The 19,294-nt window shown below is 37.4% G+C and overlaps 1 protein-coding gene across 2 annotated transcripts in view; it reads left to right on the plus strand.

Moving 5' to 3' along the window:
* PTPRK (protein tyrosine phosphatase receptor type K) overlaps nucleotides 1–19,294 on the plus strand; it is a 376,839-nt gene that overhangs the window by 98,511 nt on the left and 259,034 nt on the right. For both annotated transcript variants that reach the window (XM_070932720.1, XM_070932721.1), the window contains exon 3: nucleotides 18,937–19,208. In XM_070932720.1, the coding sequence (XP_070788821.1) occupies nucleotides 18,937–19,208 (272 nt within the window). The remainder of the gene's footprint in view (nucleotides 1–18,936; nucleotides 19,209–19,294) is intronic.

A 19,294-nucleotide genomic window follows, 5' to 3' on the forward strand; every position in this document is an offset into this window, starting at 1 on the left:
AAAGTATGACCGTTTTATCAATTATACAATGGATTTGTGTAGGCCAGAACAGATTTAAAAAAACATGGCTCAACTAATCCACACAAACTGTTGGAAGATGATAATACTGCAATGGCTGAAAGTAAGGAAGTCTTAAAGAATCTCTTCCTGAAGGTGAAAGAAGAGTCTGCAAACTGAATTTTAAACGCAAACACACAAGCAAACAAAGAATATGTCAATAGGCAATGCCAGCCCAATGCAGATAGATAAAGAAGAGTTGAAATAATATCTTCAGTAAGAGCTGAAGATAATCCAAGCCTTAAATATTCATAAAGGTGGTGATTGCAACTGTGAGGTAGAGATATCTGCTTCCTGACAAAAAATAAGCCAGATACAGACAAAATATTAAAGACCAGAAACAACAAAGCTACATATTGTCAAGGCTATTGTTTCCCTATTTGTAATGTGTTTGTGAAAGCTAGATTATTAGAAAGACTGAATGAAGAAACAATGAATGTCTTTGAATGGTCAGATTGGGGGAAATTGTCAAAATTATCTTAGACCACAAGAATAAATAATTCTGTAAGAGGTAACATGAAACCAGACTGCTCCCTGAAATGACTCACAATGAAGCTACAGTTTAAATATTTTGGGTGTATAATGTGAAAGCAAGAGTGATTGGAAGAAACCTTGATACTTGGAAAGATCAAAAACTATCAAAAAGAAATGAAAGGAAGACAATTTGGCTGGAGACTATTACTGACAGCACAAAGATGAACTTATGAAGCCTCTAAGAAGTGGTTGCTGACAGACAACCCTGATGAAATAATATTCATCAAATCATAAAGACTTAAAGACTGAACAACTGAACAATAACAGTTTTCTTCACTGGATTTGACTTTAAAAAATATCTTAGGATCAAAATGTGAAGAAGTTAGTATACTGCAAAGCAAAATACCACTTTCTACCATCATCCTTATTTATAAGATTGCCTCAGAGCCCTCAAAAGCATTCTGGAAAGCCTGGGTGACTGCAGCATAATATTTTATTTGGAAATATGCCCACCGGCTTGGGATGTGATAAAAGACAAACCATAAATGTAGGTTGTATGATACAGAGCATCCTGAGGGACTTGGGCAGAGTTGGGGGAACAATTTCACTAATACGCTTTCTAAAAAGTAAATGTTTTGCGACTGCTGTGTTTACTGTGTCTTGTGTAACTAAGCATATCTCCCATATCATGCTCGCAACATTTTAAGTGTCATCGTAAGATAGGAAAGTACCACCTGTCTCAGGTATGTATTATGAGTGCATATCAGGCTGGGAATTAGTACTATGACATGCAGTTCATTAGATAGCTTTTCTCTCAAAATATTGTCTCTCTTTTAGGGTATTTTTCTTTTAATATGTGCCCGCAGTGAATACATCTTTTCTTATCCATGCATTAAATCCTTTTTTATAGATTAGTTTTGTTTGCACATGAACTGGACTCTTGTTAGTATCTTGTGCAGTAACTCCCTGACAGCATTGTAAGTTTTCATTATACATGTCTCTGGGTGTTTGAAGTTAAAAACAGAATAGAAACATAGTAAATTAAAAAAAAAAATCTAAAAAACAGGAGAAATAACATAAAGTAACAGCATCTGACCTCCGCACCTTCCGCCGTGACTTAAAGACATGGTTGTTCAGCCTGGACTGGGGGGGGGGGGAGGGTTAACATGTATTTTAACACACTTTTATTGGATATTTTATTGTTGTGAGCCGCCCTGAGTCCTATGGAGATAGGGCGGCATATAAATAAAATAAACTAAATAAATAAATAAAATAAATCTGAGTTGCTAAATGAAGTGCTATTGTACAAAGAAAGAGACAAAATGTATACACTCTTGCTTATATACAAGAACATAGGTTTTCTTGCATATTGGTCAAGTGACATCTAATGGCTTCCTAGGTATGATTAGAATTCAGTGACTGGCACGTTTGATGTTGCTTAAATGTCTCACAAAAGCAACCATCAAATACAGATAGCCAGCTGGAACCAAATAAATTTGTCCTCACCCTTGTTCCTTGAAGGACATCCTTTCTCTTCAGACTGCTCATTACTGTGGAGTAGCAAACATCCACTTGAAACAACAGTTTAGAAAATTCAAGGTCCTGTTTTGTTTAGCTCTCAATTTGCTCACCTCTTTTGGTGAAGATAAGCTTGACTATTGGCACTGAAATTAATTATGGCTATATTATGGTCTTTATGGAAAGAATACTATGAAAGTTCTGTGTTTTGTATGATTTACAGTATTACCTGAGAAGTCACTTGTTTCTCTGTGAATGGCTGCACCTGTCAACATGATGGAACAGGAATTCAGCTAATTAATTTGTGCAATAACACTACATCAGAGGAAAAATCGATATACTTATGAGAAGAGGAGCTTGTAAATGGTTTTTCCAACTACAAATTTTAGCATAACATTCTACTGCTTTGAGCTTTCTATATTTTTAAGGAAAAATTTAGAATTAATTTGCATTACAACCTATTAGATGGAAACCATTCATTTTTGAATTTTGTTAGAAACAATTGAAGGACTAAGATTTAGGTTTTTAGGCTAATGCTAATCTGAAGGAATAAAGCTGATCGGGGAATATCTAACTCTTCTTTCTTGCTTTATTTGTGAGTGATAGGAATACTGTCCAGGTTCTTTTATGCAGATAGTTGTGACTTGCTTCACATATACAAGTCCTTTTTTCTGGCTTTCACACACCAATTTAATAGTTGGTGCTTTATATTAAGAGTAGGACATCTGCGTCAATCCCAGATCAGCTTCTTTCAATGTGCATCATTGGTGCTTTGGCACAAAATTGATCTTAACTCTATTTTGACACTGGCTGCCCGATTTCCTTCTAATGGTGGCTAATAGGACTATAAAGATCTCATACTACCTCTACCTCACGAGACTTGGTTTCCTGCTGTTAAGTACAGCAGTCTCTCATTATGATGGCAGCCTCTGCTGGGAGGAAGAGTACTGTTCATTTAAACAGGATATTAAAATCAATTCTTCCAATCTGAATGTGTGAACAAAAAAGATCTTGCAATATTCTTTGTGTTTTCAAATCTTCAATTTGCATCGATTTCTTGTTGTAAAGCTGTATTTTAAGCAGGGTCAGAATCTCCTGGATTAACCTGAATCTTATTTGTCCAAATTTAATTGCTGTGATATTAAATAAAAAAGTAAATAACTTTATCTAGAAGAAATTTGCATTCGTATATAATTTTTTCACTGATACAGAATCAGCATTAAAGATATTTTTATCTTATGATTTATTTAACAATTTATGATTGTTGTTGTTTAATTTTGCAAGAAAGGGGAATATAATGCTTATTAAGGATTTGTAGTTTGGCACCTGCAAGAAAAACTCAGTTAATGTAGCCAAGTTTTTTTTTTTTTAATGAGCCAAATATTTTACAAAGGAATATCTTTTGTTTCAGTTTTATAGGGATAGATTTGTAAAAGAAGGTACTTGGATACTCTTTAAATATATAAAAATATATGTATGTGCATGGAAATGCAACTTTGTTTTTCTCTGTGTTATATTATTTTGAAAAAAAAAACCTATTTGTATTATACAGGTTGGTGAAGTAATTGAGAACTATTTTCACTGCTTTATTTTTCATTAAAATTTCAATTTTTAATTTGAAAACCATATTGCCCTTAAGTGATGCAAGTTATGCACCTAAATGTAGATGTTTAATGAATCAAGAAAGTTTGCAATGTTTCTTGCCCCCTCCACATAATGTCACTGATTTGATAAAGAATCGATTTATTTCTACTTACTATTTTTTTTTAAAAAAAGAAGAAGACGGTATCTGTTATAAAGAAATGTGGAAAGTTTCCACCCATCGTTTTACACCGTTTGTCATTGTAGATGAGTACCGCTTACTCAATAGCAATAGCAATAGCACTTAGATTTATATACCGCTTCATAGTGCTTTGCAGCCCTTTCTAAGCAGTTTAAATAGTGGTTCTCTGATGTTTCTATAAGGAGGAAGTCTATTCCTCCCTTGCCTTATTCTTCTCCTCCCTCTTTTAAGTAGACATGACAGATGCTGATTTTGTGACCTTTTCTATTGTGTTTGATCCCATCCTGATTAACAGTAATATTAAATGAGCATACATCAAGGAACTCCATATCAAGTTGGAGATTGCTGTATCCGTCCAAATCAGATTTGCAAAAATAATATATATAGAATCTTAAATCTGAAATGAGTCTTATTTCAGGATATCTCTCCCCTTTAAACTTGTAGATAAAGGTATTCTGTCTGTCAGCATTCTTTTCATCCACATTTAGTGCAAATCCTCGGAGCGAAGCAAGATAGTTTAACCATTTAAAAAATCAATGTTTGTGTCAAGCAGCTACACCTTTATATCACTGACAGACAACATGTAGCTTGGGACATTTTTGAGGATCTCCAAAGCTCTGTTTGATTACCGATTTTGAAGATTGGCACTATTTAGAGTTAGAGAGCACATGCTAGAAGCCCTAAAGCATAGTTCTAAAAACAAAGAAATAAAATTCAGCCATCCTTCCCAAAAGGGACAGTAGCAGACCCTGCACACTTTACATCATTACCAGACCTTTGGAGCCCTTTAGACGTTTAGCATTTTAAGAGACTCAAAATACATGCTTTTTATATAGGTAGTCCTCAACTTACGACCAAAATAGACCGCAAATTTCTGTTTTTAAGTGAAACATTTGTTAAGTGGGTTTTGCCCCATTTGACGACCTTTCTTGTCAAAGTTGTTAAGTGAATCACTGCAGTTGATACGTTAGGAACCCGGTTGTTAAGTGAATCTGGCTCCCCCATTGACATTGCTTGTCAGAAGGTCGCAAAAGGGGATCACATGACCCCGGGTGTTCTGCCCCAGCTACGGACTCCAAAGAACGCAGCACACACAAAGTCTGTACAAACCTTAGTTTACTAAAATAAAATCAGTTTTTTTTTCAAACAAAGGCTGTTAATTAACTTTCTTAACAGCCTGCAAGAATCCAAAGAATAAATAATCTTAATCTTACTATGGTTGGCAGAAAGCCCAGAAGCAATTTGCAGAGAACTAAGATCATGGCACAAAGGAGAGTGAACAGTTGTTTCCTGCAAATTGCTTCAGTTGGCATTCCTCCTTAAATAGGCTAAGGGAGTGGCCAATTAGCCCCAAGCGTACGGGCCACAACACTGGGACACTGCAACCGTCATCAGTATGAACCAGTTGCCAAGCATCTGAATTTTGATCACATGACCATGGGAATGCTGCAAAAGTTGTAAGTGTGAAAAATGGTCATAAGTCACATTTTTCAGTGTCATCGTAACTTTGAATGGTCACTAAACAAACTGTCGTAAGTCAAGAACTACCTGTAGTGTACATTAAAAGTAGAGGCATTTATGAAGAGCAGTTGGGGATCTACTGCATTGTATAGTCACATTTTTTCCCTTTGCCTCATATATGATTATGTAGGTGCTATATGATATTAATATTGCCTTAGTGCTGGGTCAAAATTTTTCGTTCTCTTAGTATGACTGAAACTCCACAGGCGCATAATAACTGAATACTTTACTTTACTGCAGGGGTGTCAAACTTGATTCCATTGAGGGCCGCATCAGGGTTGTGTTTGACCTCAGGGGACGGGATGGGTGTGGCTAGGGTGGGCATGGCCAGCTAGGTGTCACTCATGTCGGAGGCGCTTGTGATGGCCTGAGTGCTGTGCCAGTGAAAATGGACTCCCAAGCTCTGTTTTTGCCTGCAATGGAGTCCTGCTCCGTTTTCACTTAGCCAGATCTAAACACCCTGTGGGCCGAATCCAGCCCCCGGGCCTTGAGTTTGATACCCCTGCTTTATTGGATTAAATGAATCTGTGGACTGATGGAATATAATGCTTTTCGGTAGAAGGAGATCATTGTAAACCCCAGTCTGCATTTTTGTTTTTTTCAAGCCTCAAAATTGTCTCTCAGAATCCTGAAATATCCTTAGTTTTAAATCTATCCCCCCTCCACTTAATTTTTCTGACTTTCTTTTCTGGAAGTAGCACTTAAGAACATTATAGTGTTCTCATGATTATATGAGCAGTGTCCTCTCCTGTGTGGTCAAAACTCTCAATATTGCTATCTCTTTTTAAGCTATCCCTTTCCTTTTGCTATCTTTTCATCTAAAGTTCTCCCAAAGGAGGAAAAGTTTAGGTTGTTTACAACTTTATTTTCTTGTTACAAGTAAGCTCTCCTAGAAACAATGGGTGTAGCTATGCTCTAGTTGGAACTGTGCCTGAGCACCCATCCTATAATTTTGACCTTCTTTCTCGGCATATTTACAAAACAATTTGGCCGCGAATACTTGAAAATGATATTAGGAACTTGTACAGAAATTTTCTTTCTCAGCACAGTACAGATCTTTGTAGCAGAATATGATATTACAAGTTACGTAGAATAAATGCAAGGATTTCATCAGTGTCTTGTTGAATAATCAATCAGTATCAGTGAGGGAGATAGAAGAGGCATCATTTTCTCTGCTATAATGTATAATTCATTATTACCTGCACCCCATCTCAGTGAAAGTCATTTCTCTCAGCAGTTCAAAGTAGTTTTGTAAACCTAGGCACTCTGTCCTAGTGACCTGATCTAGTAAAACAAATTTAAACTGCAGCTCCTCTAATGTCAGTACTTCTCATGCCCTCCAAATATACCTTAAAATCCTTTTGTAGCAGAACTGGAATTCATTTAAGAGGGGGACATAGACGATATGCAATAGTGTGCAGCACTGAAGAATTCAGCAGTCTCTGTAACAGCACATTCCGTATTCTGTTTAAACCACTGTTTTAATATGCAGTGCTTGCAGTTTTCTACCTCTGTGTTCTTATTTAAAACACAGGAGCCTGTCAGCAAATAAAAGCTTAATGCCAAAGTTTTTGTGACATGCAAGAGATGGGGGGGGGATTGAGGGAGGGATTATTGGAAGTCAGTGCTTCTTCAAGTGTTTCCCACAGACTCTTCAAAACAGTCTTTAAGAAATTCATGTTTGAAATTTGGAGAGTAGAACTATCAGAATGCTACATCATACATGTTGGAACGTGTTGGATGTCATATATCGAGGTCTTTCCCAGAGAGCATAATGTGCACTGGATTTCAACAAACGAAGAGAAAAGCCTAGTAAGAAAAGCCATCTGAGTTCTTGATTACCAATTCTATTTATAATAGAATGTTCAGGACTCCCATTTTATCAGTCAAATGAAATTTGACATTCAGAGGCAGTAAATTGGGATGTATCCAGAATCTCCATGAAGTATTGCCCTTATCTTGGAAGCTCAGTTGGGTTCTCCTTGTTAGAATCTGGATTGGGGACACATTGGAATTCCAAGACTCTATACTGAACTGGGAAATTGAGGGGAAAAAAAAAAGATTCAGAAGAAGGAAATAACAAATGATTTCATTAACATTGCCAAGAATCCTGGCCAGACGCAATCACGTGATTCAAATTTGGCTGAAGGACATATTTACCTATACCTTATCTTCTCCATGAAGATGACATTTTGAATTAATGATAAACATGCAGAGAAATTGGGTGCTACTTTCTCTGCTGCTACCCAGGATTTTAATCTTGTTCCTGGGATCTTCAAGCTTGTTGCTTCTCTTTTTCAGGAATATAATGTAGGGCTACCATATTTTGGATTAGAAAAATCCACACAACTACTAGACCAAGGGTATCCAACTCGCAGGGTGCTTAGATCTGGCCCACGATGCCTCTGCCAGCGAAAACTGGCTCCTGAGCTCCATTTCTGGCTGCGAAGGCCTTCTGCAACCTTCTGCCAATGAAAACACAGCCCTCCCTAGCTCCATTTTCACTGGCAGAGGGTTGCAGGAGTCCTTTGCAGTTGGAAACGGAGCTCGGGAGCCCATTTTCACCGGCAGAACGCTTGGGCCGCCACAGGCACTCTTGACATGAGTGACATCAAGCAGGCCATGCCCACCCTGGTCACACCCACCCTTCCCCCCTGAGGTCAAACACAACCCTGACGTGGCCCTCAATGAAATCGAGTTTGACACTCCTGCACTAGAGCAACAGTCCCCAACCTTTCTGGCTTTGCGGACAGGTGGCAGCTGCAATGGCAGGGGTGAGGGGATGGTTCTGTGCGCACAGTAGGTGAGCACACTCGTGCACGCAGCTCACACAACTGGAGCTGCATGCGCATGCTCGTCTACCAGTTGCACAGCCTGGTTCTGAATGGGTCGCAGCCAAGGGATTGGGGACCCCTGCACTGGATGATAGCAAACAGGAAAATAGAGTCACGTAACATTGTTAACTCAGTACTGTCTCACATGGTCGTATGAATTTTTTTCAGCCTAAATATGATAACCTAACAACATGGATGGTTTACTAAAGCTTTAAGAAAAACATAAGACACAATATACATATATGGACTCTATCGATATGCAGTATGATTTGTCTGTTATGGTTTATTTCTCCATTAAAGAATGCTTTTCTCAGATGCTTTTCTCCATTAAATGAAACATTAGGCTCACTGTCCTTCTCCCAAATTTTGCCTGGTTCCTATTTGTCATTTGAATGCTATACAAAGCCTTTATTTTAAATGTGTTTGCTACTTTTATTTTTATTATATATTACAGCTGCAATAATTTTATTGCTAATATTTTTATAATATCATTGCTAATAAATTTCTAATTACTTCTTATAAGCTACCCTGATGCTGCTGCTATAAGTTTGTCTATAAATATATGATAGAAGATGGATAAACAAATAATTTTTAAAGCAATGACAGTGAGGAATGGCAGATGCAGATGGCTTAAGATACAGTAACTGAATATGAATAAGCCTTGCAATTCTATACATGCCTACTATCCTGTGCTGTGCTTGTGTAGTGCTGAAGTATGTTGTTGTATTTCACTAAAGTAACAACAAAGGAAGGACTGGAACTTTGTTATTTTTTCTTTCTTGAGTCTATATAGGGGATCTCTCCAAATGGGTAATCTGCATATTCATCTGCACATCTAGTTTCTCTGAAACTTACTTGACAATTTGAGTTTTCTTTTTTCTTTGGTGCGCTCTGAGCTTGGTTGTTTTCTTGCAGACTTTTTATTACCTAAACTTGGTCTAGCACTGATGATGTTACCTAGTTTGGGTAATGAAATTTCTGCAAGAAAGCAATAAAGCTCAGAGGGCACCAAGGATTCCTCATTTCAACCCTGAGCTACAAATATTTTCCTTTATTTCTTTGTTCTACTTTAGTTTCATCTGGTTTGTGAACATCCAATAGCACATATGTTTTTGGGTGGAAAAGGTCTTGGAGATGATATTTGAACCACCTGTAGATGGAGAATCTTGGAACAGCAAAACTTCAAGCTTAGTATCACTGAAGTGTAGACCAACTTCAACTTCTGATTTAGCCTGAAGACTCATTTGGAAGTTATTCCTTTTGGTTACACTTGAATCATCCTGTTAAATAACTTCAGCCATGACTTAAAACCAATATTCTTTTGACAAGAATCATTAGTACAGAAAATAAATTATGTACAATGTTTGTTGCAGCCAGAATTTTTCCCTGGAGACAGAAAATTCTGATGCCATTAAATGAATGCTAATTCTTTTTTTAAAAAAGGCTAAATAAAATTTGATAGTTTTAAGCTATAAATAGAAAAATAAAAAACATGTATTGCTTGGAAACCTATGTTCTTTGCTGAGAACATGAGTCTCAAAATCCTGATAATAATGTGAACCTTCTGTTAGAGGTAAAACTCTGAAAATACCTAGAACAATTTAGAGGTTTCCTTTTACTTATGAAGGTAAATATTTGCCAATTAACTAATATATCAAATAAAATAACATTTTAATATTCCACTTTCTAGTTTAAAACCATAGTTGTCAATATACCTCTCTCTTCTACTTTTACTCTATTTGAAGAAAATGATTATAGCATTTTTGTTATTTTGAATAAATATGTAGATGTTGTTTACAGATACAGAGGTTATATCCCATACTTGTATCTATAGAAGGAATTTTGAGTTATTTGTAGGATTTACAAGAAGATTCTTATCATAAGGTGCTGGTTATAACTTTTAAAGCGCTCCATGGCATCGGGCCTAGCTATCTTCGAGACCGCCTGCTGCTACCAACGACCTCCCATCGTCCCGTGCGCTCCCACAGAGAGGGCCTCCTCAGGGTGCCATCAGCCAATCAATGTAGGCTGGTAACCCCCAGGGGGAGGGCCTTCTCTTCCCCTACCCTCTGGAATCAGTTGCCCCCAGAGATAAGGAGAATCCAAGACCTTAGTGCCTTCCGCCGTGCCCTTAAAACCCACTTTTCCAGCAAGCCGGGCTGGCTTAAGAAGAAATTTTAAATGTTTTAATTGGTTTGTATTTTTAATTTTGGGCCAAATTTACATATATATTAATTGTTTTTTTGTCCTCAGGGAGAAGGGCGGTATATAAATTTAAAATAAAATAAAAAATAAAATAAATAAAATAAGAGAAATTGTAAAGAAACATTGGATGGATTCGGTTGGTATAATGAACTGATTTCAGGTCCTTGTCAATCATGATTGAAAGCAATAACCATACAATACTATTTCAATGATGATGATGATAATGATGATGATTATATATTTAAAAACTCCTTCGTTTACCTGATTGGAGATGGGTTTTTTAGTTAAATCACTTGCTGCTTTGAGAGATATTTCGGACTCTCTTTTTAACTGGTAGAGCTTTAAAGAACATAAATCAAATAATTACTCAGTAGCTGCTCAGTCTCTGAGAGTGTAATAAATAAGTGGGTCTAAATTAAGAGTCAATGGTGCAGCCAGTAATTAAAGGGTTCTTTTCCTGTTGGCCACATGTGCATAATCACAGTCATGAACCTTGTATTATTGTCTAGACTATGAGTCCTGCGTTGCAAAGTACCTGCTCCTCAGATAGTAATTTAATTATTGCATTAGTGCCCTATAGTTTATGGCACCGGTTACACCAAAGGAAGGTTATAACTTGGACTGATCGTTGGTCTGACCTGCAATAGATTCATGAAGAAATTGAAGCTTCATCTGTCTGTTTAATTATTTCATTAATGCCCTGTAGTGTTACGGCAGAGATAGGTTGCAAGGACAGACTTAACATTGATCAACACAAATAGAGTAAAATAAAATTTTAAAAAATCACTTGCTCCCATGTTCTGGGTTCCAGAATATCTTGACAGTTTGATTTTTTTAAAAAGGGGTATCTACTAAATATAGTTCTGTTAATTCATTCTTGGATATATTATCTGGCAGTATTCATTCCCTTTAAGGTAAATTTGCTCCCCAGCCTGGCTGTTGCATGATCACATTTAATTTTAGAGATGGATAGTCTTTTTTCCTTGCACTCTTCAATCTTTACTTCAGCCTTCATATTGTTTTATGAGACAAGAATATTGTGAGATGTGTGAACATCTATTGCGTGCTGTCACATGTAATTGCACTTGACAGGGGACAAACATGGCAAAATGTGCCCTAGAAAAGAACAAAACAATATTCCTCTGCTATATTTGAAATCGGAATAGTGGGATAGTTCACTAGATAGGAATAATTATTACCTTAAAGTTCTGCCAAGTATCCAAGTTTACTTTTAACATGAATCTTGTTTGAATATTTTTTTTTTCACTTTGGCAATCCCTAACCCTGAAATTAATGAAGCCTTCAGTCCTCTGGTTGAAATTAAACATCATCTAGTGGGTGATGAGCAATATGATTTCAAATTGAACTTGGCTTCCTACAATTCTCTTAAATTTAACATTATAGGACAAGGGAGTGAAATAAAATAGATGTTGATATATCCAGCAATAATATACAAGTCTTTCCAGTTTAAACAAAGAAAAAGAGAAACACTAAACATGCCACTACAAAGTATACTCAGAATTTGTCTGAAAAACAAAGATGCTCAGAAAACCTAAGGTAATAAAGGAATTAGATGAATAAGGCCTTAGCTGCCATTGAGCTGTCACCATGTATCTTTTGGACATTTCCCATGTTTAACACACGCGCGCGCACACGCACAATTTCTAAGTATTGGCTGAAATTTTTTTGCTGGCAAAAGAAAGCATTGAATTAGAGTCCTGGCTGCACGTGGAAGCCAAGTCACAACTTGTTTGCTAGGATCTCAATATTCTCCTCATCCCCTTCACCAGCTGCATTTGGAAAGGATGGTTTAGTTTCATTTTAAACTGAGCCTCTGAGTAGTTTCTTCCTGCTTGTCCAATTGTAGTTTTGAAGATGGAGGTTTGGAGCTTCTTAAACTGGCTAGTAACACACTCAGCTGTATTTATTTATTTAAATGTATTAGCCACCCAACTCCAGTGAACATAATGAGTGCCATAAAAGAATTCTTGTTCAGGGACATTATAAATTGGGGATGTGTATTTGTTTGTGGCAATATGTATGTGTGCTGTTTTCGTCTCCAGGTATCATACAGCGAAGCAAGACAAAATAGATCTAAACCAAAAATCCATGCTGAGGCCTCCAGAATATACCACCTTCCATGTCAAGACATTTATAGGGGTTTAGGAAATCACAACTGATGTAGGTAGTAGTGACCAAATGTACTGAGGAAAAGAAATGTTTCATTAACTCTGAGAAAGTTCCATTATTTTTAGCATTTCAAAGCACTGTTTTTTTTCTTCTGTCAGACAAAGCTGTATAATAGCCCAAATTCTGGGATATTTGCATTGGGCCTCTACACTTCTTCTTCAGTTTATCATTTATATTTTCCACAACAAAAGAAAAATCTGACAATGCTGGCTGCAGTCTATTTCTTAGCGTTCTCTTAATTTACAGACAGCCTTTTTCAGGAACCTGCTTGAGCACACTAAATGAATGCTTTTGGACAGTGAAAGTCTTATTTATTCCAATGGGATTTGTAGAAATGTGGCTCTAAAATTGTCAACTAGAATAGCTATGGTGAAATTGTGTCCTTTGATCAGCAGATCAAAGATTTAGATTTTAGTTTAAGATTTTTAATAATTGACTACATAATTGTATTATTACTGATGTAATAATACATCATGATGTATCAGTAATGATATCATTACTGATGATGAAGAGAACCAGCTTGTTTCCAGAAAAAAATATGATTGAGAGTGTATCCTAAATTATGGTGGACCAAACTGTGTGAGAGTGGATCTTAATTTATTGAGCATATAGATAATCCTTCTTAAAAAAAATTAGTATAGTCTACTCCAGTGACAGCTAACCTTTTCAGCACTGAGTGCCGAAACTGGAGCGTGCACGCATGCGCTGGAGTGCCAGAACCTGGAAGAGAGCAGCCAGCCGGTGCGTATGCATGTGGTGACCAGCTTCTGTTCCGGGTTCTAGCGCACATATGCATGCTGGACAGCTGGTCCGACATGCATGTGCACCAGCCAGCTGCTCTCTTCCAGGTTCTGGCACGCGCATACCTGCTGGACAGTTGGTCTTCATGTGAAGACCAGCTGGCCAGTGTGCATGGGCGTGATGGAACCCGGAAGAGAACAGCTGGCCAGTGCAAATGCATGCAACAGAACCCAGAAGAGCAGCTGGTGACAGGCTCTGTGTACCACCTCTGGCACGCGTGCCATAGGTTCGCCATCAAGGGTCTACTCTATAACATAGGTTTTTCCTGAATTGAGCTCTTGTTTCAAATATCACTGAGATGGTGAGTTCAACAGCCAGTGCGATGTACAATAGCAGTTAAATGCTGGTCTAGAAACTGGGAAATTATGAGCTCTAGCCCTTCCTTGGATTTGAAAATCAGTGAATTGAATTTGGCTTAGTTGCTCTGTCTCAGACCAACCTACCTTATTCTGGGCAAAATAAGAGATGAGAACATTAAGCTTATATACTACCTTGAGTTCATAAAAAATAAAGGGAGATAAAATTAAATGAAATGGACAAAAATAGTATATAAGTGCTATATTTGAAATGAGCTAGGCTAGAGTATGATGAGCACAACTACTGATAGTCCTTAATTTACGACTATTTTTTTAACAATGGTTCAAAGTTATGACAGTCTTGGAAAAAATGATTTATGACCTGTCCTGCACTTACATGCATCATACAACTGGAAATTTGGTCCCAATTGCGGTCACAAATGGAGGACTACTGATATTTTCCAAAGGTATTCAAGCCTATACAATTTTAAGGGTAAATGCTCATCATGATTCTTCCTGTTGTTGCTGAGAATCTTTAAAGTATCTGACATTTTATATTCATCGCATTGCATTCTGGCAAAGGAGGAAACAAATTGCACTTCAAGTAATCTTATTTCATCCAGGGAAAATTTAAAGGTTTGGAGGATTGATATTGCTATGTATTCCATTGGAAAGATAAAAAAGCTTTGATTCTAACATTCAGGTTTTTTTCCCCAGTGCAGTGTAAGCAGTGATGGGATTCAAGTAATTTAACAACCGGTTCTCTGCCCTAATGATTTCTTCCAACAACCAATTTGCCAAATTGCTCAGAAAGTTAACAACCGGTTCTCCCGAAGTGATGCGAACTGGCTGAAATCCCACCACTGAGTGTAAGGAAGTGGCAAGCTATTAAACAGCAGGAGCATCAGGTTTCTGAGCTGCCAATGTCAGCTTTCTAGGCATAGTATTTGCTCTCAAACTCTCTTTGAGTTTGCTCTGCACTAGCATAGCCTTTTGCATTTCAGAAGAAGCAAATCGGCAACTTTGTTTAATCAGATGAGATATCTGGAGCACTGTTGGAAGTAAATCTGACCAAGTGAATCCAACCAAGCATGCTTCCAAACCCACATTACAAATTACGCTGTGGAGTAAGAGCAGTGAAACAGATTTACTTCTTTGCTCTTACCATGTCTCCTGGTAACCAACCAATGGCCCTTTTTCAGTTGCCCTTCCCTTGCTGGGGATGGATAGATATCACAACCTGTTGGACTTTTGTATTGTTCAGCATTGGAGAATAAACTTATTTATTTACATTTATTGGTGACCGAGGGCCAATGGACTCTGGAGTGGCCCAATTAGCCAGTGGGATGTAGAATTATGTCATCAGCAATTTATGAACCAATGATTTATCAATAAGATTAGCAGTGGATGATTGTAATGAATTGTGGCTTCCATTCCTTGAAATGTTTATTGCACTGTGTGTGTGTGTGTGTGTGTGTGTGTGAGAGAGAGAGAGAGAGAGAGAGAGAGAGAGAGAGAGAGAGAGAGTGTTTGTGTGAATATGAAAGAAAATATATGTTCAATACATTTTGTTTGTTCTTTCCTTATAATTTTGTGTATTTTTTTCTATTAAAGGAACTCATCACTGTAAAGGTTTATCAGTATGTGGCTGATTCTCAGTTGCATCTTTTCATCCTTTGCCAGTCAATTCTTGAATTGGCACCTCTTGCTTAAGGAGCAGGTGGCAGCTGTTATGCCTCTTTCTCGACTAAGAGAACTAAGAAGCCTTCCTTATAGTCATTCATGCCTCAATCACCTTGCAAGTGGTCTTTTGAAATGAGATTTTCCTGATTTTTGGACACCTCTGTTGCATGAACTGTGCTGGGTAACAGTGTTGAAACACCTAACTACGTGAGAGACAATCTTTCGCTTGTAGTATCTATGCACCCTGTACAAACTTTAGGTCCAGCCAAAATCTTGTTCTAGGTCCAGCCAATTAAACAATGCCATTTAGCAGGACCAGGAACCAGCCCTGCCCTGAGGATTTTTTGTTTGGCTGCTTTGATCTACTTAAAATGAACTCTGAACATATGAGTCTCCTCTCAGGCCTTGGATTAGGCTGCCTGACAGGCCCTTTTTGGTTGGAAATACTTGGGTTTCCATTTTTATAACATGGTGTGGGCCATTATGCATGGGTTTATATTTTTATAACATGGGTTTAAAAAGTGTTTTTCAATTGTAGAGTCATTATTTTTGTTTGGGAATAATTAATTGTTGGAAAGAGAATTTAAAAGTTTAAACTAAAAGGCTATATGGCTTATCTTATATTTCAATGCTATATGGATCCATAGTTTTGGCCCCTGAAATAGACAAGAAATGCAGAAACTTTCTATAGCTTTACAAATAAAAATAAAGTGAATTGCAGTATCTTTTTCAGATTCAAACAATACAATAACAAAATAATACATTTATTATTACATCACTTGAAATTATTAAAATCTTATGAGGTAGTAACTGCAGGTTAGAACAAAGTTGAGGAATGAAAGTATTAAACAGTTAGTTAGTTAGTTAGTTAGTTAGTTAGTTAGTTAGTTAGTTAGTTGTGAAGTTGTGTCCGACCCATCACGACCCCATGGATAACGTTCCTCCAGGCCTTCCTGTCCTCTACCATCCTCTGGAGTCCATTTAAGCTCACGCCTACTGCTTCAGTGACTCCATCCAGCCACCTTGTTCTCTGTCGTCCCGTTCTTCTTTTGCCCTCAATCGTTACCAGCATTAGGCTCTTCTCCATTAATTAATTAATTAATGGAGAATGTAAAGTAGTAGAATGTAAAGATCTTAGCTTTTATTAGAAACTTAAAAGATGATTCCATGCCTCTTGGAAAAGGGAATTTCCATGATTTTAGAGTCACTTTAAAAAAAAAAAAGGCATTTCTCATCCAAGAGCTGCATTCTGGAAAATAGTAGGATGCTTGCAGAACTGTCTTTATAGTCTACAGAGGAAGGAGCTCATTTTGGAAGGATTGCAATCTTCTGCTATCCTGGCATCAATTCATTTAGAGCTTTGAAGATAAAAGCCAGCACTTTGAACTATATCGAGAAATGAAGTGGAAGTGAATCAAATCCAAAACCAAATAAAATAAACTGGGCCACATGGATTTCTGATGGTTTTTTTAAAACTCCCCCTCCCTTGGCGTCCAATTAATAATAACCCATATGTTAGTGGTTATTTCTGTATTATCTGGGAAGGGTTGCAACATTTACTGGAATGTCCTGATGTCTTTATAAACATCTCCAAAGATTTTTTTTTGGCAATAGTGTTGTAAAATAGTGATTTACTATTGTTTACTTCTGAACTCCCCCCCCCCCCCGTTTCTCAGTCTAGCCTACAATTTCTCAACTAATCGGCCAAAAGCCACAGGTTCTTTTCAAAATTCACATATTGTTCTCTATTGAGTTTGATATCCCAGTTTTGGAACTGCCATCTAAGCACAAATGGAGATGTGTAAAAATGTGCTTAAGGACATATCTCATCAGTCTATGCTTAGGGCTACGTGTCTGCCTGTTCTTTGAATATGAGAACATAACAATTTGAATTCTATGCATCCCACAGCATTTACTTTAGAAACTCCTAATGTGCTATATTAAGTCATTTCTGATCCATCAGTGTAGAAATTGCCAGTAATGATGGCTGTAAATATCCTAGTGCCCAATTATCTCCAGATTTAAAAAAAAAAAAAACAAGTAAAAATTAGCTTGGGCAGCAGCCAGTGCAGTGGTGCAAACTTTTCTCAAAGTTGCAACTCCAGTGCATTCAGTGTGGTTAATCAAAATATAAAAGCCAGTGAACTTTAATAGCTTCATATTCATTTGTTTTTCCTTAGATAATTGCATGCCAGTAACAGAATTTAAGATGTTTTTCTGTCTGTAAAATATTTCGAATAGTGATTAAGATCTACCCACAGATAAAATAAATGTTGAATTTTCTGTCAAATACTGACCTATTTTTTATTTTCGTTGAGCAATAACCTCTCAAACTTGCATTACCTCAAGTTCATTTTCAAAGGTAGTTAATGAAATCACTCCCGAAAGCAAGTAAGCACGCAGACTAACTCCATTGCATATAAATGTAGATAAATAATTTTGGAAGCTTCGATGTTGACAACTTACTATTTTCTTTAATATGTTTTCTTCAAAGGATTCCAAATATTGAACCCTCTGGTGGTTTGTAAGTATGTATCTGCCTGTCAGGGTTTTTTTGTTTTCCCCCCAGTATTGTGCTTATTAAGAAAGTAGCCATGATGGCAGTATGACTGTCTCTGCTGGGAAATTAGTGGATCCCTTGTGCAGTTGGTTAAACTAGATGAACCAAGTGTTTGTTCCAGCAGGAACACTTATATGTTAGACTCTCATAATAATTGAACCCTAACAATGCCCAGCAAAAAGGTATAAATTGAGCAACTGAAACATTATCCAAAAAGGATAATCCAAAAAAGAAAAAAAAGTCCCGTATTAAAAATGAATCCCCACAAAGGAGGAAGATGAGGCAGAACAATGTCTATAAGCACCAGGGGTGGGTTCTACTTACCTTTACTACCAGTTTGCAATGGGATTGCTCACGCGCTAGCCTTCTGCGCATGTGCAGAAGCTTCTGCGCATGCACAGATCGCCGATGACAACACCTGGGATGGTGGGCGGAACCTCCCACCAGTTTTACTACCGGTTCATGCGAACTGGTCTGAACCGGGGGCAACCCGCCACTGATAAACACATCTTCTGGCTTCCTTATATTGTCAACCAAGATTGTCAACTCCCACTAAAACCAGTTCTTGCTATTTTCCCCACTTCCAACAATACACAAATGCAAAATTGGAAGTCAGAGGCCACGTTCTGAAAAACAACCAGATAAAAAGTTTGTTAATTTTAATAATGACTCTTGATTAAAATGAGTAAAAAAAATAAATAACTCTAAAATATTTTTACGTTTGTAAATTAATCGATTTCCTGCACAGAGAGACACAAAATGTGGATGAAAATTGTTCTTTTGCAAACACAGAAGTGCACAGAGACACATCTACAGGAATGCTTGTCCGCAATCACCTGCTTGGCTCTGTAAACAGCTGTAACTGCAAAAAAAAAAAAAAGCTATTTCTAATGTTGGGAATAAGTGTGCACACCTTATTGTGAAAGCAGGGATCGATCCCCATTGTCTTCTGAATGAATTGACTTGTATCTCCATATTTACCTGTTGTTGGTCTTCCTTTTTTTCTCTTGTTAGGTTCCTACATGATAGTGGATTCTTCACACCACAGCCACGGAGAAAAAGCTCGGCTTCAGCTTCCTACCATGAAAGAGAATGATACCCACTGTATCGATTTCAGCTACCTTTTGTACAGTAAGAAAGGGACAAGCCCTGGGACTCTGAACATCTTGGTTAGGGTGAACAAAGGTCCTCTGGCAAACCCCATTTGGAATGTGACTGGCTCCACTGGCAAAGACTGGCTACGGGCAGAGCTGGCTGTCAGCACCTTCTGGCCAAATGAATACCAGGTAAGCCAAGAACAAAACAAAACAAAGAACGATGACAAGTGTTTGTATCTACTACCAGCACATAAATTTCTTCACCTCCTGGCCAT

Source organism: Pituophis catenifer, unplaced genomic scaffold (assembly GCF_029215685.1).
Source record: "Pituophis catenifer annectens isolate HBS135680 unplaced genomic scaffold, rPitCat1.0.hap2 SCAF_1, whole genome shotgun sequence".
NCBI lineage: Eukaryota > Metazoa > Chordata > Lepidosauria > Squamata > Colubridae > Pituophis > Pituophis catenifer.